The 19,389-nt window shown below is 40.2% G+C and overlaps 1 protein-coding gene across 7 annotated transcripts in view; it reads right to left on the bottom strand.

Annotated features, from left to right (window-relative positions):
* Lrrc7 (leucine rich repeat containing 7) overlaps nt 1-19,389 on the bottom strand; it is a 463,114-nt gene that overhangs the window by 130,147 nt on the left and 313,578 nt on the right. For all 7 annotated transcript variants that reach the window (XM_010605114.3, XM_033758262.1, XM_033758263.1 and 4 more), the window contains exon 9: nt 3,421-3,495. In XM_010605114.3, the coding sequence (XP_010603416.2) occupies nt 3,421-3,495 (75 nt within the window). The remainder of the gene's footprint in view (nt 1-3,420; nt 3,496-19,389) is intronic.

Here is a 19,389-nt window from a genome sequence, read left to right as displayed (position 1 = left end):
AAATGCTTTTACTAATTTGAGAGAGAATAAATATTAATATGCACATTTAAATGTACATGTGGTACTATGCTATATATTTTATATACTAAAAAGTAATTTCCTTATATTCTCATGCCTCAACATGTTTTCTGCTGACCAACCACACTGACCTGGAAAGTTCTTGATAAAAATAGACTCTCGGGCCAATCCAGCCCTTAACATGTGTGAAAGTTTATAGAGTTCAAGCAATGCGAACTGTTGGTTCCTTGGGCAGCAGAGGTAAAGATAGGGTATATGACAGAGTCCTCTTGGAATCAACAGCAATGGAAAGGGAGGAAGAAAGATGGGCAGAGAAGCAGGGCCGTAATGAAGTCCTGAAGCTGCAGGACCTCAGCCAACCCTTGGATAAACCCTGGCAGGACAGCCCTGTCCAGGTCCTGAGCAGGGGCCGCGGGCTGCGCCTTCCCCTCCTCGCATGGACGGCCCATTGGGTGGAAGTCCCCCCAAAGGGGCTAGGACCCTGGAGGGTCTCTTTACAAAGGGAATCCCTAGAGAGGGTGGGCAGCTGCAAAGTTTATTTCTAGAATCAAGGAATAGCACATATTCTGCTTCTGGAGGAGGTCACACGACAGCCTCTACAGCAAGTAACGTTCCTGTTCCCAGCTTGCCCTGTTAGGAAGGGGGAGAAGCAAAATGGAGCTCACTTTTCTCAGGGTACAGAGCTCAAGCCCATGTGACTATACAGGCAGCCTCCACGCCCCCGCTTAACTGAGCCCAGAGCTCTAGCTCTGCTACTCCACAGTGCAGGACAACAGCCTAGGAGGAGAGGAGGTGCTAGGTGAGGAGCGAACAGTGCTTGGAGAGTTGGCCCTGTGGGGTGGGTTTCTCCTGCTACTCAGCAATATGTCACTTGGAACAAACTGTCACTTTACTAGGAGTTTTCCATCCCAAGGAACTATTATGTCACCTCAGCCTATTGTTCACTTTTGTTAAGAAATGAAAGAATGTTATATGTTGTTGATAGGTATATGTATTTCTTTTTTGTTGTTCTTTTATCACAAGAAAACCTCTTTCATCCCTGGAGTTTCTTTGATTGCTTCCTCACTATCTCTGGCACAGCTCAACACCTTGGATTTCCTAACTTTCAGTTTTGGAATATTCTTTTTGGAAGCTAAATAACACTCCAGTGTCTATTTTTTAATCTCTCTCAACTTTCTCTTGCACACACTTTACAAGGGCGTCAACAGCCTGAGGTCCAGGCCTCTAAGGCTGAGTGTCTCAGGGTCCTGGAGGCTGCTGGAGGCTGCTCTGAGACCCTCAGGGTGTAGGTGACTCCATGAGCAGAGGACAGCAATGAAAAGAATGAAAATCACAAGTTGAGGGTGACACTGGAGTTTGTTTAAAAAACAATATAAATACAATGCATTGTTTAGTTGCATTTTATTTGTTACCCTTAGCTAATGAGACAGAGCTACACAGAAGATGAAATATTTGACTGTTTCCTATTTGACCTGATTTATGAAAAATAGAGTAGAAAATAATAGCCCTGGCTTCCCAAAGTATATTAACTTAATGTATTATGATAGGCGAACTAAGAAAAAAGTGATCTTGCTTTTTTTTTTGGTCTTATGATACTAAATATTTAACATTAATTATTATGGGACACGGACAGACCTGGACCGAAGCCCACATTATGCTTTTCTAACTTGACCGTTGCCCAGTAATTTAAAAACAACTATTTTCCCATACTAAAATTCAGAAAGCTGTGGATATTTATGGCAGAGAGGTGTGAGGTATTTTCACACAGGTTATAGCAAATGTTATATCCGAGTGCATTAAAAAATAAAGTAAGGAATCTACTTAAAGCTAGAAGAATATGTGAAAAAAAAATTCGGGCTAATAAGCTTATGAGGGGCTTGGTGGAGTGAGCTGTTCCCCGCGGCTGGATTTTGAGAACAGAAGCTCTGTGGAGAGTACAACGGGCCTTCTCATCATACCTCGTAAATTCTAAGGCATCATGCAGATGCCAAGAACCACCACTGTGACTCAACCCCACAGACTCTCTGTTTTAGTCTATACATTAAACACCTACGGCAAAACGGATCAATTAGGCACGGCAAGGGATGAACAGCAAGTCAATAATAAAATAGAACAATCATAATAAAATACTGTAACAAGTTATTTAAAACTTGTAAATTACATATTTCGGGAATCTTCTGCGTGGCATTGCTGTACTGCAGTGGGCTACGGGTGAGTGAACCTGGACAGCAGGACTTTAATAGGGGGGCTGCCATACCTCAAATACGGCACGAACTGAACTACATGCAGGGGAATCCAGATCTTCCCTACTGCCGTGTGTCACGCCGCAAACAAATACCTTCAAAGTCACTGAATGCATTGTCTTTCTGACTCTGACACTGATGTAGTGTCTGATTCATAGAGCTCTATTAGTAAACACATTTTGGACAATCAATAAATTAAAGACGTGCAACTTTTCTGTGTCATATCTGTGGTAACAGAAGAGAAGAAAGTACTGTTTCCCCTAATCTTCTCAGTTATTCTTCTTTCTGTGGTCTCACACTTGTTCCAAGAGGGAATAATCCTCTTGTACCGGTTGCCGTTGAAACCATTTGAAGAAATATTTCACGTCAACTCAAAAGAAGAGCAACACTGGCTTTGCGAAGACATCCACACCCCTGGGTTGGTGGAAGAACACGATCACACATCCACCTGCTTGACTTCTCTGTGGAGTGGGAGCCTTGTATTTGACTGGGTGTGTGTGTGTGTGTTTGTTTTACAGTACTGGGGATTGAACTCAGGACCTCTGCATGGAACTATACTCCTATCTCTTTTTTTAATTTGAGATGGGAAGGACTCAACCTTGAAGTCTTCCTGCCTCAGTCTCTGAAGTGCTGGGGTTACAGGTGTGCACCATCACCTTTGTCTTATAGCTTTTATTTATAATGCTTTATAATCCTTACTATTTCCAAATATTTAAGTAGGTTTTGTTGGACACTGCTTAACCTGAGAAAGAGATCTTCATTTTGAGGAAGAATTCTAACAGTGTGAACAGTAACTATTGTGCAGTTGTCTAAAAGAATGTCTGATTTTGTAAAATAAGATTTGCTACTATATATTGGATTTCTTTTGAAAATATAATTTTTCAACATTTACCAAATAAAGGTATACAACATGTATGAAATATTTTTCTTATTCTCACATGCATATATTTGTCATCTTTTTTCATGCTCATTAACACGCTACAAAAGATATTTAAACATTCTAAGACAAATGAGTGAAAACTGTTGGGTGACCAAACACACCTAACAAATGTCACTTTACTTTGAAATGCAAACAATGAGACATAAGATTTCAGACTGGTCATTATCCAGAGCGGTTCGTAACAAAAATGTGAGAGACGAGCATCCAAAACCTACATACCCCAGGCAGCACTTGCAATGCATTGCTATCCATCCACAACTCCCTTAAATTTTGTATTTGATCCAGAACTTCGGGCTGAGTGAGACAGAAAGGAGAGAAGAAAAGAAAATTGCATTAGCCTTTTCTTACCACAAATTCTAGGTATCACTTCTTGGATCTTGAGCTTGTATTTGGGAATCCAGTGTTAGTACTCTTGGAAATGACAAAGCTAACAGAACTCCAACAAAACTGGCCATCCCTGAGATGTCCAATCTAGGATTATTTGGAATCAATCAGAACAGTAATAATTCAAATTAAGATCCATTATCCAGATACCTTCATCTATTCCCTTAATGCTTTTCAACTATGCTTTGTACCATTAATTATACTCTAATTACTTGGTAAGTTTCTTCCTCACGAAGAAGCAGAAGACAGCCAGGGAAGTGTCCTGTAATCACAACGCCCTCCAGTCCTACAGGGCATAGGAGGACGGAGTGGCTCCGAGAAGAGCAGAGAGGGAAGAGACGGGTAACACACGTGTGTGATGAGACTCTCATTCCCTAAGTGGAGGCTGGAAGCTGTCTCCAAATCCTTCCTCCTGGGCATCGGACTATGCAGATCTCGCTGCATTACCACTGCCCCTAGCACCATTTCCCTCCTCATAGTGACCTCTCCTGAATTTCTCTCCAGACACTGACCCCTTCCTCATTCTATGTGCTGCTTTTAAGTACAGTCCTCTTTGCAACTCTGTAGAAGTGGCTGAGGTCTAAACTAGTGACTGTATTGTATTTGCCTGGTCACAGGAGTCAGCTCCCAGACAGAATTATGACCCATTCGGAACATGTACAAAGCAAAGTGAATCTGACGAGGACTTGAGGGAAAGACTTGCTCTTTCCTGCTGGGCTCAAAGCTGAAAGCAATGCATCTGAGGGAACCTCAGGGGTGAGGCCAGGGTAGAGCCTGTCTGAGAAAAAGAAACCAGAGCTAAAAGGTGGATCTTCCTGACACCATATTGTCCTGGAACAAAGTCATACCTGAGATCAGATTTTCTGTTCTGTTTTCTGAAAGAATTATGACTTAATGAACTAATACAATACAAACACAGTTCGGTGGAATTTGGAACCTAATGAGAAAAGCCACTGCATTTTATAAAACACTCATAGAAAGGAACAGAACTGTACCAAAGTCACACCGAGAATATTGCGAACTGTAGGTCAGTGGAGTTGCACGCACGCCCTTGATGCACTAAGAGGCCTCAGAAGTGTGTTTTGCAGAAAGTTTCTGACTCCTTTAGCTTGGGATTGCAATGGAGCATAGCAGAATTCCCAGGAGAAATTCCCTTTGCAACCAGGATTAAACTCAAAAGTTAGAGATGTGGCATTCTGCTGTGGAATCAGACAGAGGTGAGCAAGTACAGGGGACTTTCTGGGTAGGAAATATCCCCAGTGCCACTTACAAGGATCAGAGAATGAACTACTCCATTTATATGATAGGCTGGGCAAAGAGGGGAGGTGCAAGTTACGTTTAGGAAGCGCAGTGTGCTATACGCAGGCTCCGTGGCAGGGGCCGGCTAGCCATAGGCAGGCTGGTTGCACACTACCCGTTATGTGGTGCAGTTTTCCCCAGGCCTGGGTGTGCTGCAGATTTCGGGGGAAGAGAAAGAGTTGCATGCTGGGTAAAGGGTAACCAAACCTTACGTGTACATGTCAGGACGGAGACTGATGTATAAGCTTGAAATAATAAGCACTGTGCAGGGAAAATCAGGTTATGCGGTGGAAACATAAATCCTGAGATTTCCAGCGGTTAACATGACAGGCTTACCTCCCACTCCCACGGCACCTCTACCATGGTTTCTTCCGTACAGCCTTGTGGGACCATCTTATCTAGACGCCCAGCCGAGCCAGGGCAGGGGAAGAGCGGATGTGGAGAACTCACTGCTACTCACAGAGATGCTGTGCTGGGGGTGACACCTAAGTGCAAGGGATGCTGGAAAATGAGGGGGTTCCCGGAATGTTTGATAAATGCTAACTGCCTCTGCGTGCAGTGCCACTGTCTAAAGGAATGATCAGAATGAGTAAGTGCACATTTATACTTTATTCATGTCTTCATTAAGCACACACTTATTAAACATCCAAGTGGTGGGCATTACTGGGATCATAATGCTTAGGGCGGTCTCCGTCCTTAAGATACCCATGCTCTATTTCTGGAGAAAACACACAAAGAGTAAATACAATATATTACGGGACTATAAGGAAGGGGACCTGTCTGCCTTCGTTGTGAGGGGAAGCCATGGGATTGAGATGAAGACGGGATGACCTTTAGAGAGGGGATTTAGCCAGGAGAGGGCTGGGGGCAACAGCGTCATGTGTGAATGAGGAGAGGAGCACAGGGGTCTACAAAACCGTGTGTGTGCGTGTGTGTGTGTGTGTGTGTGTGTGTTAAGGAAATAGGATCTTGTTGTGTGGATGAAGGACCTTCAGTAAGAGATATTTAATAGGAAGCGATTTTGACAGATAGGTGATCTAGAACTCTAAATTGACAGAAAAAGAAAACAAGAACAGGAAAACTTATTAGGGTTAGTAATGGAGCAGCGATGAGGAAAAAAGAGAAAGTGAATTCAGGTAATATGTAGAACAGAAAAGTGGGTTTGGTACCGGAAATGGAGGTGAGGGGTGAGACATACACGTCTCCCGGTTCTTCCCTAAAATGGTTCTGCCAGTGGAGAGGCAGAATATCCGGGTGATAGCAGGTACACAGTTCAGTTCTGATCACGACTGGCTCCAGGCACCTGTGGACAGAGGTGAAGATGTCCAGGAATGAGCTGGCTGTGGAAATACCAAGTGCAGGGAGCAGCGGCGGGACGTGGGCATTCGGTGCGAGTAGAAGCCCAGGTAGATGATCTACCCGTGGGGAAGGGGGAAGGAAGGAGAAGTGCTGCTGACAGAGGACAACACCTGGAGGAACACGAGCCCTCGAAGGCTGGAAACAAGAAGAGCAGCCAATGGGAGAAGTGAAGAAGAAATAGAGCCCAGAGTCCTAGGGGTCTCTGGAGCTCAGAGAGCAGAGCTATGTTAGGGACAAGGAAGCGAACAAGAGCCTCACACACAAGGCCGGTGTCCTGCAAAATAAAAGCCTGAAGAGACCCACTTTGGAAACCATGGGTCACTGCAACCTTGGTGATAGCCATTTGAGACTGGACTGAGGATGTAGGAGAGAAAAAATAAGTGGGGACAGGAGGGGATACTGTTGGTAGAATACAGTATTCTTTGCAAAGTTGAGAAGAGAGGAGAAAAGTTGAGGGGCTGCAAAGAAACTAAGAGGTCAAGGGAAAAAGCTAGGAAAGCACTAAGAGGGGGCGGGAGAGGAAGATAGGGAGGGAGAGGATATGAATTCCAAAGGGGGACAGAGATTTGAGATTCAGAGCACAAGAGAAGGGGCTGATGAGTGAAGTGAGACAACTCATTTGCTGATATCTGAGGGGAGTGAGGATGGTAGGACACAGCTGCGCATGGTGTAGGGAGGGCTAAAAGTCTACAGAAAGCACATCTGAAGTCCTCAAAATTCTTGGTGCGGATGGAACCAGGTAAATTGTTGAGTAAGAGGGATAAGAATTTTGTGTAACAGCGCATACTGGAATAGTCTGAGAGGAAACAAAGGCCATCAACGCTTCTATCCATGAAATTGCTACAGTTCTTTTCCTGAGCCTGGAAGGGAATCGACAAACTAGAAGAAAATGTGATCAGTGTGTATATAAACATGTACTAATAAAAACCAAGAAATAATAATAAAAGACAACGGAAGAAACAAAGACCAAAGTTTCATTAGGCCAGAGAGGACTATAGTAGGGGTGGGAGACACAAAATTCAAAAGGCGAGAAACAGAATGCAAGATCAGAACGGAGGGGTTGAAGATTACTGTGAAGTAGTTCTACCAAAGATATTTTCAAAGACCTGGTAAGAGCTGGCTCAAGTGTGAAGCAGGAAGCCTCTCGGTGCATGGGGAGGATTTTCCTGCATTGTGAGGCCCCCTCGGCTTCTGAGGAGGAGCAGCAGTTTTCACATTCCACAGAACCTCCAGTCTTGGCTGGGTTAGGCCAAGTGACAGAGAAAGCTGGCCAATCAGACCCCTGAAATTTCTAACCTTGGGTTCTACCTGGAATGCAACGCATCTACGGCTACTTGGAAAAAAAGATAACTAAGGCGACCTACATTTCTGCTTTATTGCCAAAGATCTCATTCCATATATTTAATAACACAACACGGGATCAACATCCCAGTTTACAGATGAGGAATCTGATCACCATTTCCTAGGGAAAATGAGCACAGCTTTATGAGAGGCACAGAACCGCAGCTGGAATTTTCTCTCAGGTCTCCCGGCTCTCGGGATGACATCAAGTTAGAGCCTGAAATGAAAATTCCAAAAGAACAAAGAGAGCTGGGATCACAAAGGCCCAACAAGCAGAATGGAGCACAAGCTGGGTTTCTAAATAAAGGATATTTTTAGTACTAGATGTTGCAATAAAATGAACTGCAGAGATAAAACATAGCAGATCAATGCAGTCGTGCTGAAAAGAAAAAAAAAAAAAAAGCAAAACAAAAAAAAAACCTCATGAGTATGAGACAAGAGCATTTCATTTCCAATACAGAAATTTAAAGTGGATCTTGGAATTAAACCAGATGGCTTAGATCCAACCTATCATAAATTACCTTTTTCGTGCTCTTTAATTTCACCAAAAAGTCAATTGTTTCCATTAAAAATAAGTGAATTAAGAATGACTGGGTGAATTCCATTCTGATGCAGGGGCTATGAAATAAAAAGTCTCATAAACTTGTTTGGGGATTATAAATTGTTGTAGTCTTTTGGAAATTATTTTAATATATGCACCTCATGCCTGCAGAACTTTCACATTTACTTTTAGGCAACTATTCTTCCCAAAGAATGTGAAATATAGAAAACCTTATTAGAGAAAAATGTTAACTGCAGAATGATGACTAAAAATTGGTCGTGACCTTAATAAGCCTACACTACAAAAGAATAACCAAATTATGATAAAGTAATGCACTGGAATGGCTACAGCACCAAAAATGGAATATCTGTGTTTGTATGTATGAGGATAAATAGATCTTGCGAACATTACTGGGTGAAAAAGCAACTGCAAAAATTTCATGTAGCACAAATTGATTTCCATAAATTTAGAAAACAATACGCCATACCTAGGAATACACAGATGAGCGCTAAAAACAGAACTGTGAATGAGATGCAATCTAAAACGAAAGGAATAATTTACACTGGGCAGGGAGGGTTGGCACAGGATTATCAGGAACACAGAACATGTCTACTTTATTGGCAGTGTTTTGTTCCTTTAAAACAAAGGTGAAAATCATAAAATAAACTGTTAATATTTGTTTATTTTGGTTAGTAGGTGCTTGATACATTACTTTAAAAATTTTATATTTGTTTTTAGCTTTTGAACAACAAAGAATTATGTCAAAATATTGATTTATAAAATCTTGGTGGTGGAATTACAACTGATTTAAATTTTCCTTCTTCTGTGTTTTCCTATTTTTTTCAACTAGTAGTACATAGGTATTACTGTGATAATTAGAAAAGTCAGAGAATTTTCATTGTACTTTGTTTAAATTTACACTTATTTTAACCATTTAAGAATCCTCTTTATTTCATCAGTCAAAATGAGATAAGAAAACAGTTAAGTCAGTAATAACACAAATAAATCATATATTTTGCATGGTTGCAATGAATTCCAATAACTTGCTGAATATGTACAAATTTAGGTGGTTTCATTGACTGGACTACACACAATATTTTTATTCCCCTAACTTGGATGATAGAGTTTGATTATATGTGCTTATAACCTATTAAATTCTTTCTTCCAAAGAAGTTCAGAGTCATTAACTATGAAAAAATAACACCTGCTATTGATCTAATTTTGTCATAGTAAAATTATTGAAATGAAAGAACTGCAGATTTTAAGTATCTTAAAATTGTACGAGATTATCTGGCAGATACTCTAATAATGAAAAATTTGTTATTCCCAGAAATTGTACAAAATCTGAAGGCAACAAAGTGAAATCGGTTTCAAATTTCTCATAAAGAAATGTGAAGGCGTTTTTCTCACATCAATAAGTATAAAATAATCCAAGTAAATTTAGACATATTCTCCAACCAAAGTGACACAATTATATTGCACTTAAATATTCCAGTTATTATGTTTTTCCCAAGTTCTGATATCATCAATACTTACAGATAGTACTTTTTATCTCTTTTGACTTTTTCCATCTTTGTTGAATAACGTTTAGAGCCTGCCACTCGCTCAGGAAGCATGACTTGAGTTTAGAAACTTCCATTTTTATTTAAATCTTTTATTTAACCATACAGTCAGTTTATTACTAGCCCTTTAAGTCTCACAACTGGGAAATCTTTTATTCATGAATTTCAGAGTCCGAGGCTGAAACTCTTTCTGATACACAAGACCGGATGACTGAAACCACTAGGCTCTTGATGAAAAGCCTATTTTCTCTCAGTTGCAATGTATCACATGACTTGAGATTGTTTAACTTTTTCAGTTAATTTCTTTGGAGACGAAAAGGTTAGCTCCACAGGGTCGGGGCCTACTTCTAGTTCATATTAGTTTATGTTTCTTGGTTTTATTTCAGATGTCCAACTCACTAAAAATGTCTGTAGAATTTTCAAGCTTTTTTTGTTGTTTTTTTTGGTCCCAGTGGTTGAACTGGGGTCCTTGCACTTGTGAGGCAGGTGGTAGAACCACTGAGCTAAATCCCAGACCTTAAGCTTCGTTTTTAATTCTTTCGATTTACATAATACTTAAGGAAAGGATATTTTTATATTTTAGTAATTATTGAAAGAATAATGTGCTATGCTGAGTGACAATCAATAATGAAATGCACTGCTGAGAAAATGTAATTGATTTATAATTAATTAAAACACATTAAGTCATACTGGTTATGAATATTTTAATATGACTACGACCATAATATATTTCACTTAAATGCTTGCATGAGCATGTTGATAGAATAGTGCAAACATTTAGAGATGGCATGATATGGGGAAGGAGACGCAATACTGAAATGACAAAATCAGTATATAAAATGATGTGAAAATATTGGAAAACTGCTCACAAATGAAGTGGAATAGAGACCAAAGACTTACCATTGAGCCCCAAACCAACCACAGAGGTAAAGTCAGAAGCAGAAGGACCAAACTGGGGACTTGAGTCAGGTACACTCAGTATTCATTACTTCCTATACTTATTAGTGAATTCATCCATTCTGGAAATACTGCCTGCTCTACACAGGGGAGACACCGAAATGGTCTCTGGGAACACAATGCAGACTGTGACAGGGCTAGCCTAAACTCATTTCTCTCAATGTCCTGTTCTACAGGTGACCATTAGCCCAAAAGTGTAAGGTAACTTCAACAAAGCCAGGGTTATTGAGAATATCCGGAGATCATGCTGTGGGGAAATGGCTAAGGTGACTCAGCTGTGCAGACTGGAGAATGGCGCAGTAGCGCCGAAACACTTGCTTTGAACATTTTGGGGTTGTTGTAAGGAACAGGTGTTGGTTTGTCCTGTTTTCATCCCACACGCAGAACTAGAAACAACGATGGAAGTTGTAAGAAGACAGTCATTAAGCAAGCATACAATCATGGACTGGTTCCTAATCAGATCTGTCATCCAAGCAAAATGATCTAATTGAAAATAGTGACTCTTCCGTATAATAAAACAATTCCAATGGTTATGATGAAAACTAACTTCATTGGCACTTACTACAGTCAGGCACTTTTTATGTAGATTATTTCCATTAAATCCTGGTATGTATCCAACGAGGGAGGTTCCATCATTGGACAGGCAGTACACATAACGTTTCAGAGCACAGATTCAGAGACTAGGCTTTGTTTCTTCCTTGCTGTAAAATCTTGGCTAAAGTTCCTCATCCATAATCTGTGGGTACCAGTACTGTCAGCAACTGTGTTAAAATACTTGAACTTTTGATTAGTGTTCAGTTCTAAGTGTTATTCCTTGTATCCGCCTATTTCTGATGCTATAAAAAATTTTGAGGCTGGGTACAACCTTGAGCTACAATTGGCCTGACATGTGAACAATCTGAGTTACAATGCAAATGTTAGTTTTGACTTACAACCAAAGTCTCGAGTTACCACCCAAACACGGGCCATTTATGCTTCCAGATGGTCTCAGCTGCAGATTTAACCCTTAAAGGGTTCTGGAAGGAACATGACAATATCCTCTCCTGTGTGGGGTTCACTGAGAAATTCTGGGCCAGGGTCTAAGGACACTGAGATCTGCCTGTGTACGGGAGAGAGACTTCAAAGGCTGTGTAGAGGAGCCTGAGCCTTCAATTAACCAATTTGAGTTACAACCAGCCCTTGTGAACAAACTGAGGATGCAAGTCAAAGGGCCACTGTACTTTATAGAGTAAGGAGGTTTATCGGCTCATGGTTCTGGTGCCTGAGGGATCTAAACAGTAAGTTCCAGTCTCCTGGTGAGGTCTCTCCAGCTATGTCATAGTATGTCAGAGAAAGAGGGCATGGGATGAGTGAGGAAGAGGACCCAAGGGAGGAGCTGCTCCTGGAGAACAACCCACTCTCCTGGGAACAGCCTGGCCATGGGCGAACAGAAGACATTACTGTCTTCCAAGTGCAATATCCCCAATGACCTAATGACCTCGCGCTGGCCTCCCTCTCTTCAAGGTTCTACCACTTTCCCAAGGTTCTACCACACTGGGACCAAGCTTCCAGCCCCCAATCCTGTGAGCGGCTCAACTCAAATCACATCCATGGAGCTCAGTGCTCGCGAGTGTTAGCTGTTATCTCCATCTTGCAGAGTCTTGAGATTTAGGCATAAACAAGTGAATGTGCTTAAAATCATTCAGCTCGTATGCAAAAGGAATGAGCCTTATTTCCAAGACTGTAAAACTGTGCCTGATTAGGAAGGTTCCAAAGTAGAGGGATATTCTGGGAAAGAATTAGAAATGGCTTGCACCTAGCCTGATGTTTCTTAGGGAGGGGATTTTAGAATGAAGCTGGAATAGGAGGATATGAGATTTTTAAAGACCAGCTTTAATTTCTTTAACAATTTTATCCAGTTATTATTTGTAAAGGCCCTACTATTTACTAGACTGGAGAAATAACAGGAGCAATATACTTTCTGTAGCTTGACTACTATGAATTGGGCTTCAGTAAACACGGGTGCACGGCTCTCTATGTAGTGCTATACGCTGATTTCAATTCTGTAAGGAAGGTACTAAGAAGTAGAGCAGCTGGACCAAATGGCAGCTCTATTTTTAGTTTCTGAGACCCTTCCATACTTGTTCCCATAGTGGCTGTACTAATTTACATTCTTGCCAACAGGTGCAGAGTTCCCTTTTCCCACATTCTTGCCAGCATTCATTGTTTTTTTATATTCTCGATGACAGCCACTCTGACTGGAGTGAGATGGAATCTTAATGCCGTTTAGATTTGCATTTCCCTGGTGGCTACAGAAATTGAATTTTTTAAATGTCAGTATCACTCCCAAAAATATCACAAGTAGACCATCCCCTCCTATGCTTTCAGTCCATTTATTTCTGTATTCTAGAACTTCCCTACAATAGTTACTGGGGAGACACAGCACTGACTGATGTGCTAAATTTCCCTCATCTTTATTCACCTATCTTTCTTTGCTTAAGCTGAGAGTCATCATTGAGTCTGCCGTTAGCGGTCTCATGTACATATCACATGTAGCAAAATCTTTATTTTGTCACATTCGCCGAGCTGAACCTTGCATTGGTTGAATTCAACATCCTGCCCTTTTTGCAACTGCACCAAGATTTTTGAAGAAATAACAACTTGGTCGACTACCCTCACTTTAAATTCGTGACACACACTTGAAATGGAGACTGGATATGCGCAGCTCTGTATCTTTCCCCCCAAAAATTGCTTTTTAACTGAGATCATTTCATACTTCTTCACCCTCGTCAAAAGCATCCTCCCCTTATCCCAGCTCATAATTTGATCTACTGCTCACTGAAATAAACACAGAGACAATCAGAAGTGGATTTACTCTAAAAATACAAAACTTGGGCTGCAGGCTTCCTATATGCATAGTTTAAAAACTTGCAGAGGAATGTATTTCAAAGACAATTCATTCACACTGCTGTCTTTTGCGATACAGATTTTCCCTCCGTGAAATTCCCTTGGGTATAAGGTGGCACACTCAGGAACTGGGTCAGCTGAGGCAGAGTGGAGGAAACGGTTGGTTTGGATTCAGTGTAATGTATTTATGTGCTCTGCAGTCACTGTGGCTCTTTCTTAGTAGCTACCTTGGAACTTTCCCAGTCTGGGCCCTCTCCCGTCCATTTGGGTTGTAGACCTTTTTCTTTCAGGGACTCTAGGCGGGGAGTTATCTACTCTCCACACATACTTTTAACCTCTGTGTCCCGCAGATCACCTCGGGCAGCACAGAAACATGGCTTAGCTTCTCTCATCAATTAAACAATGCTATTTTGTTAAATGCTATTTTAACTGACTGCACAGCTCCTTCCAGCTCCTTGCCCACTTATCTGCTCTTTCTCAGAGGGCGAATGCAGAAATAATTTGGCCCCTCTGCCTTGGCATCTTCATCTCCCCTTCACTCTTCAACCCCCTCTGATACACTACTGAAAACCCCTCTTGAGGAAGTTTTTAGGGCCTTCCTTTCGAAGCTGAGATCTCTGAAATAAAGCTTCATCAGGCAGATTTAGTAGCTAACTAGCAAAGTTGAAAAACACAGAATAAAGAGCAAATCAAGAGGAAGAAAAACAATTAAAAAAGTATAAATGCAAAAGTTGTATTAAAGCACAACAGATTATGGAAACCATACGGTTGTATTTTCAATATAGTAAATTTGTAATTGTCAATACAGTGTGTTATTCTAGAAGCTTTAAGTGATGCATGAGTGCTCATTAATGCAAATTATAATTATGGTAAATTATATAGTTTATACAGTATACCTGTTTTCTCTACCTCTTAATGTTTGAAATGTTGAAAAACTATAAAACACATCTGTATTTATATATACTTTAATATGTGCCATATTTTATTGTTACACAATCCTATAACTTAAATTTTGAAAATGTCTAAAACTAACTTTATTTTTGGTCAGATAAATAGCTTTTCCAATTTAGATATTTCATGGAGTAAGAAAGAAATCAGAATTATTATTTCAAAAGGCAAATCAATAATCTTAAATCTCTTTGAACTACGCATTTCATGTTCCCCTTCCTGAGATTCTGAATAAGAGCTTATGTCTCTGAATCCCTGGCTCTTAGCATATGGCTGCTGTGAACAGCACTGGCAATGACCCTTGAAGGTCATAAAGTTGTCCTGCAAAGCTGAAATACCTTCTGAATCACAAAAAACTGCTGTTGTTTAGAGTGAGTTCATTGTAATTCAAGATTAGAACTCTTTGAAAATCAGTAATCAATACCTGGTGTATAAGGTCATTTATTCTTTATTAAGTGGTATAATACCCAACTACCTACACAGAAAGTAACAGAGAAATTGTATCACCACTCTGCTAATCCATAAGCATTCCATCAAATGAGAAACTGAACTGTCAAATGTGCATGTATTATTTTTCTGCCAGAAAGTCAGTAAGTGAGAAGGCAGGAAGTCTGCTGCTGATTGTTGGTACCTTAAATTTATTCAGCAGAAATGAGAATATATATTAAAATTGTAAATTTCCTTCAAGGTGAAGACCGATTGGTTCTAAGTCAGGCAGCAAGAATAACTCATCAGAGGTCAGGCACGACCTGAGTCGTGACAAGAACCCAATTCATACTTGGGTTCCAAGGAAATTCTATCTTTAATTTGTGGTAGAGAGGAAATGTTAAATGGAGTTGTGACCTAGCCTTCTACTTAGCCTAGTGGGTATCCAATGAATGCTAATGAATATTTGTTAAATGAAAAAATAAAAAAAGAGTGTTATCAGTAGAAGCCTTTAATATTGCCGTTCTTTTTCTCCCTCAAGGGCAAGAGAAATGTTCATATACTTATCTTGCTTGACCTCACCGCATAGTAATAGTATGCAGATGAACAAGATCTTGTGTGCTGCATATCATGGGCATTTAAACTGCATATTTTTAAGCCAGGACATCTATAAGACATTTGAAACTTTAGTTATTTTTTTCATATTTGTTTCTTATTATTCCTGCATATATGTTTTATTACTTTTGAATACATATATTATCTTCTATTTCATTGTAAACTTGAATATTTCATGTAATGTAACTATTTCCAAATAATAATCAATTAGTATAAACATTATTTTCTTTTCCATACCCTGCATAAACAATATAAGCTGGAAAGAGACAATTCTGAACATTCTACACCATTCATCCCTAAACCTGACTATTCAAATAATAATACTCCAAGCCTAAGGACTTAAAGTACTTCTTATCATCAGTGTTAAAACATACTGTTTATTATAAGTATTCCAACCTAACCACATCTGAAAATTGAACAAGTATTTACCAAGTGTCAAGGTCATGGGCAGGACTGTGTTGTGGGACATGTGTGTGTGTGCATGTGGGAGAGAGAAAACTTCATGTGGTCTCAAATAAAATGCAAAATGGGGAGGCTACGAAGTCCAGAGCTAAATATTATTGTAAAACTTACAATAGGACTCACAGCAAAGAAACAATGAAGTGAAATGAATCAAATAATAGTAGTCTACCTGACCAAATGACAAGGGAGAGTAAAGCCAATTACTTCTTTGGATTTTTAAGCATGCCATTATTTTTACATTCCACAATTGCTCTACAAAAGTCTCAGCTATATTCTTCTCTGCATGAGTTGTATCATGTGGTCCACACTGATTAAATATTTTTTTCTTAGCCTTGTACAACAGTGGAGTGAGCTGTTTGCCAGGGTATATTAATTTGTCAATATAGTTCTACATCAGTAAACCCACATTATTCTTATGGCACTGTGTTGATTTCTTTATTAACCCCCATGTGAGGGTTAATTGTTGCTGTGTAATTTAGTAAAATTATACTACTTATTGGCACAATCTGCAAGAACCAATGTTATGTAACTTGAAATTACACGCTCAATTGTTTTGCTAGTCATTGAAAAAATTGCTTTATCAATTTTTTCAATATTACAATAAGCAGCGAGATTCGGAAATGTAACTTTAACCAAAATGTCAGCTGCGAACATACCAGCTGCAAATATACTAACTGCAAACAAACCAATCTGAATTCTACCAAGACCAAGGAAGGCATCTTCCTGTCCACGTAATCTCATGGAGTATTTATAGCTGGAGAACTCCCCAGGAATTGTCCTCATGCACTTCCCTCTCCGGCTCTCCCTTTCTGCTCATGCTGGCAGCGACTGTAGACTTCCCCTGCTCCTCCCTGCTCCTCCCTGCTCCCTCTTCTGTCCAAAGTGCTCTTCCCCCTGCTCTTAGCCTCAGTAAATTTCCACCCATCCTTTAGATTTTACTTGAAAATCACTTCTCCAGGAGTCTTCCTCTGCTTGGCAAAATTTTTTTAAAAGTTCCTTCACATTCAACACAGCTGAAATTCTACTATGGAAACAGAGCTTGTTCTGTCTCTAGGGGACTTCTGTATCCTATGAGCCTGAATGATCAATAAATATATTCATCCAACAACTATTTCCTGAGCAGTTACTGTGTATGGAGCACCGTCCATACTATGCGGAGGAGGGACCTAGGTGACACAACAAAACACTGGCCTGGAGGCAGGGTTATTTACCCAAGAGTTGCTAAATGAATGGATGAGTGATAACTTGTTGGTATTATTCCACGTCAGCCTTTCTTTCACATGAGAATAAATCTCCAGTTTGTAGCACATGCATTTCGCACACAATCTTTTACAAGTAGTAGATTACTAATAACCACCTGCCCACCTGGCGAACGTCCAAGTGAATTCATTACAGATATAGAGGCTGATGTAGCCCATGTCCTAAGAGCAGAAGCATATATTTTATAATAAATATAATGTTATCACTTTTATAACAAATTAATATTTTCTTTGTGGGTTAACAACATGCTTTTTGAGCAAACAGCTTCGTTTTATTATTCTGGTGGTCATTTCACACTTGAATTTGCAAGAGTAAGGCAATAAGACACTTTGCTAAAAACGTGAGTTCTTAACAACATGATATGAAGAAAAAAATGTTCTGCAGACCTCAACTTGAAGCATATGCTTTGGTCTATTTTCTTCTTTTTCACATGGAGCTGTGAACAGATGCTTGGGCAGGTTAATTCTGTCCTAAATCTTGTATTTCTACATGTGCCATGGAAGGGGAGCTTGCCAAAAGGGCCTCATGATCCCTTGCCGGTCATTGAATCACATCAAAACCACTTTTTTTCTCTTACTAGATGAAAATGAAAACAAGAGTTCTGCGAAACAAATGCTTACTTTATACAACGGGGAGGCAGCCTCGTCCCTCATCCCTTTGCCACAAGAACCCTCTGCTCTAACTAATCATCTGTCCTTATAATGCTCCACTTTTTCCTTTGCTTGTCAACGTTCTGACTAGAATGTCAGCTCCCCTCCTCATCCATCCAAATGCAACTCATTCTTCATGACCCAGAAAACTGTGCCACAGGGGAAGATTTTCTTAATCACCACTTTCATAAATCACCCCGTTACTGTGCACCAGGACCATAGCCTGTGAGAACACACCACGCTTAAATGGTGCGTTCTCATACTTCATGGAACCACAACGACTGGGCAGTCCCATGTCCTTCCCTTATGATGCTCATAGTTTAAGGGAAAAAAGAAGAAAACATTCATTTAATAAATACTTATTAACTGGTTACCCTTTTAAAACTCACCACGGGCAAAGATTATCTGGGGGAGTTTGATACAAAGCAATTCCTAGGTTCCACACAAAATTCAATCAGAAATTTGAAGAGTGTGGTCTAGAAATATAAATCTTTAACAAGTGTTGATGATAATTCGATGATGCTTCATTAACATACAGTGGTTGAACACTGAGTGCACAGATCCCCTGACCTCAGGAGCTTGCATTTTAGTTGGGTGAGCTATTTACAATGAAACCACGTATTATGTAATCAGTACATGGTAAAAGGATGGAACGCATCTGTGAGACGTTTTTGGGGAACAAAGAAAATGGAAATGGTCAGTAGTATTGGACACACTGAAGCTGCAAGTCAGCTTCCCTGTGCTCCTGGGGACTCGAACACACAAACCACCAAGTGGCAGGAGAAGGAGAAGGGAAGGCTGTGTGCTAGGGTCAGGCACTGACGCGGATGGGGACAAGGATGACCTAAGGCAAAAAGTAACAGATGCAGTACAGATCTCTTCAGAGAGGAGTTGAGAGGACTGGAAAGTTATTTCTAGTTAATAAAATCAGGGAACTTTGGAGAAGGTGCTTCATTTGATTTGGGTCTTGGTGAAAGGAGAAGATACAAACTATAATCGAGAGTGGAGGATGAGCAGAAGCAAGGGCAGACCAGAAGGAAGAATTAGTACGAGTGAGAGTCCAGAAATAGCTAGTAAAGCAGGCTGCAAGTGTGGGAGACAGCAAGCCCTTCAATTCAGCTCAGTGACGAGTGTCAGAAGTTTTCTTATAGTTGAGGATTTAGAAGCACTTCAGAAAGGTAAACTGGGTCAGATATAAGCAGACTCTCAGTGCTAGATCTCAGAGTAGCATTTATTCCCAGACAATCCTGCTTTTATTTCTGCCTTCCCAACAAACTTACACTCTTCTCCAAGGGAGAGGAACACATCATACATCTTTATGAATCACTCTGAATGTGTATAATACCTTAGCACAGAGCAGGAATTCAAGAAACTTTTGACTGATTAAGAGATGAGAATCAAGACTTGCCATGTAAAGGTACATGATCCCAACAATGAATGTAACTGTACTGTATCCCTAAATGTACCAATAAACTCAATAAAAAAAAAAAAAAAAAAA

This window comes from Fukomys damarensis, unplaced genomic scaffold (assembly GCF_012274545.1).
Source record: "Fukomys damarensis isolate Sample0158 unplaced genomic scaffold, DMR_v1.0_HiC HiC_scaffold_33, whole genome shotgun sequence".
NCBI lineage: Eukaryota > Metazoa > Chordata > Mammalia > Rodentia > Bathyergidae > Fukomys > Fukomys damarensis.
The sequence above is the reverse complement of the archived record's forward strand: the minus strand, read 5'-3'. Positions and strand labels throughout refer to the sequence as shown.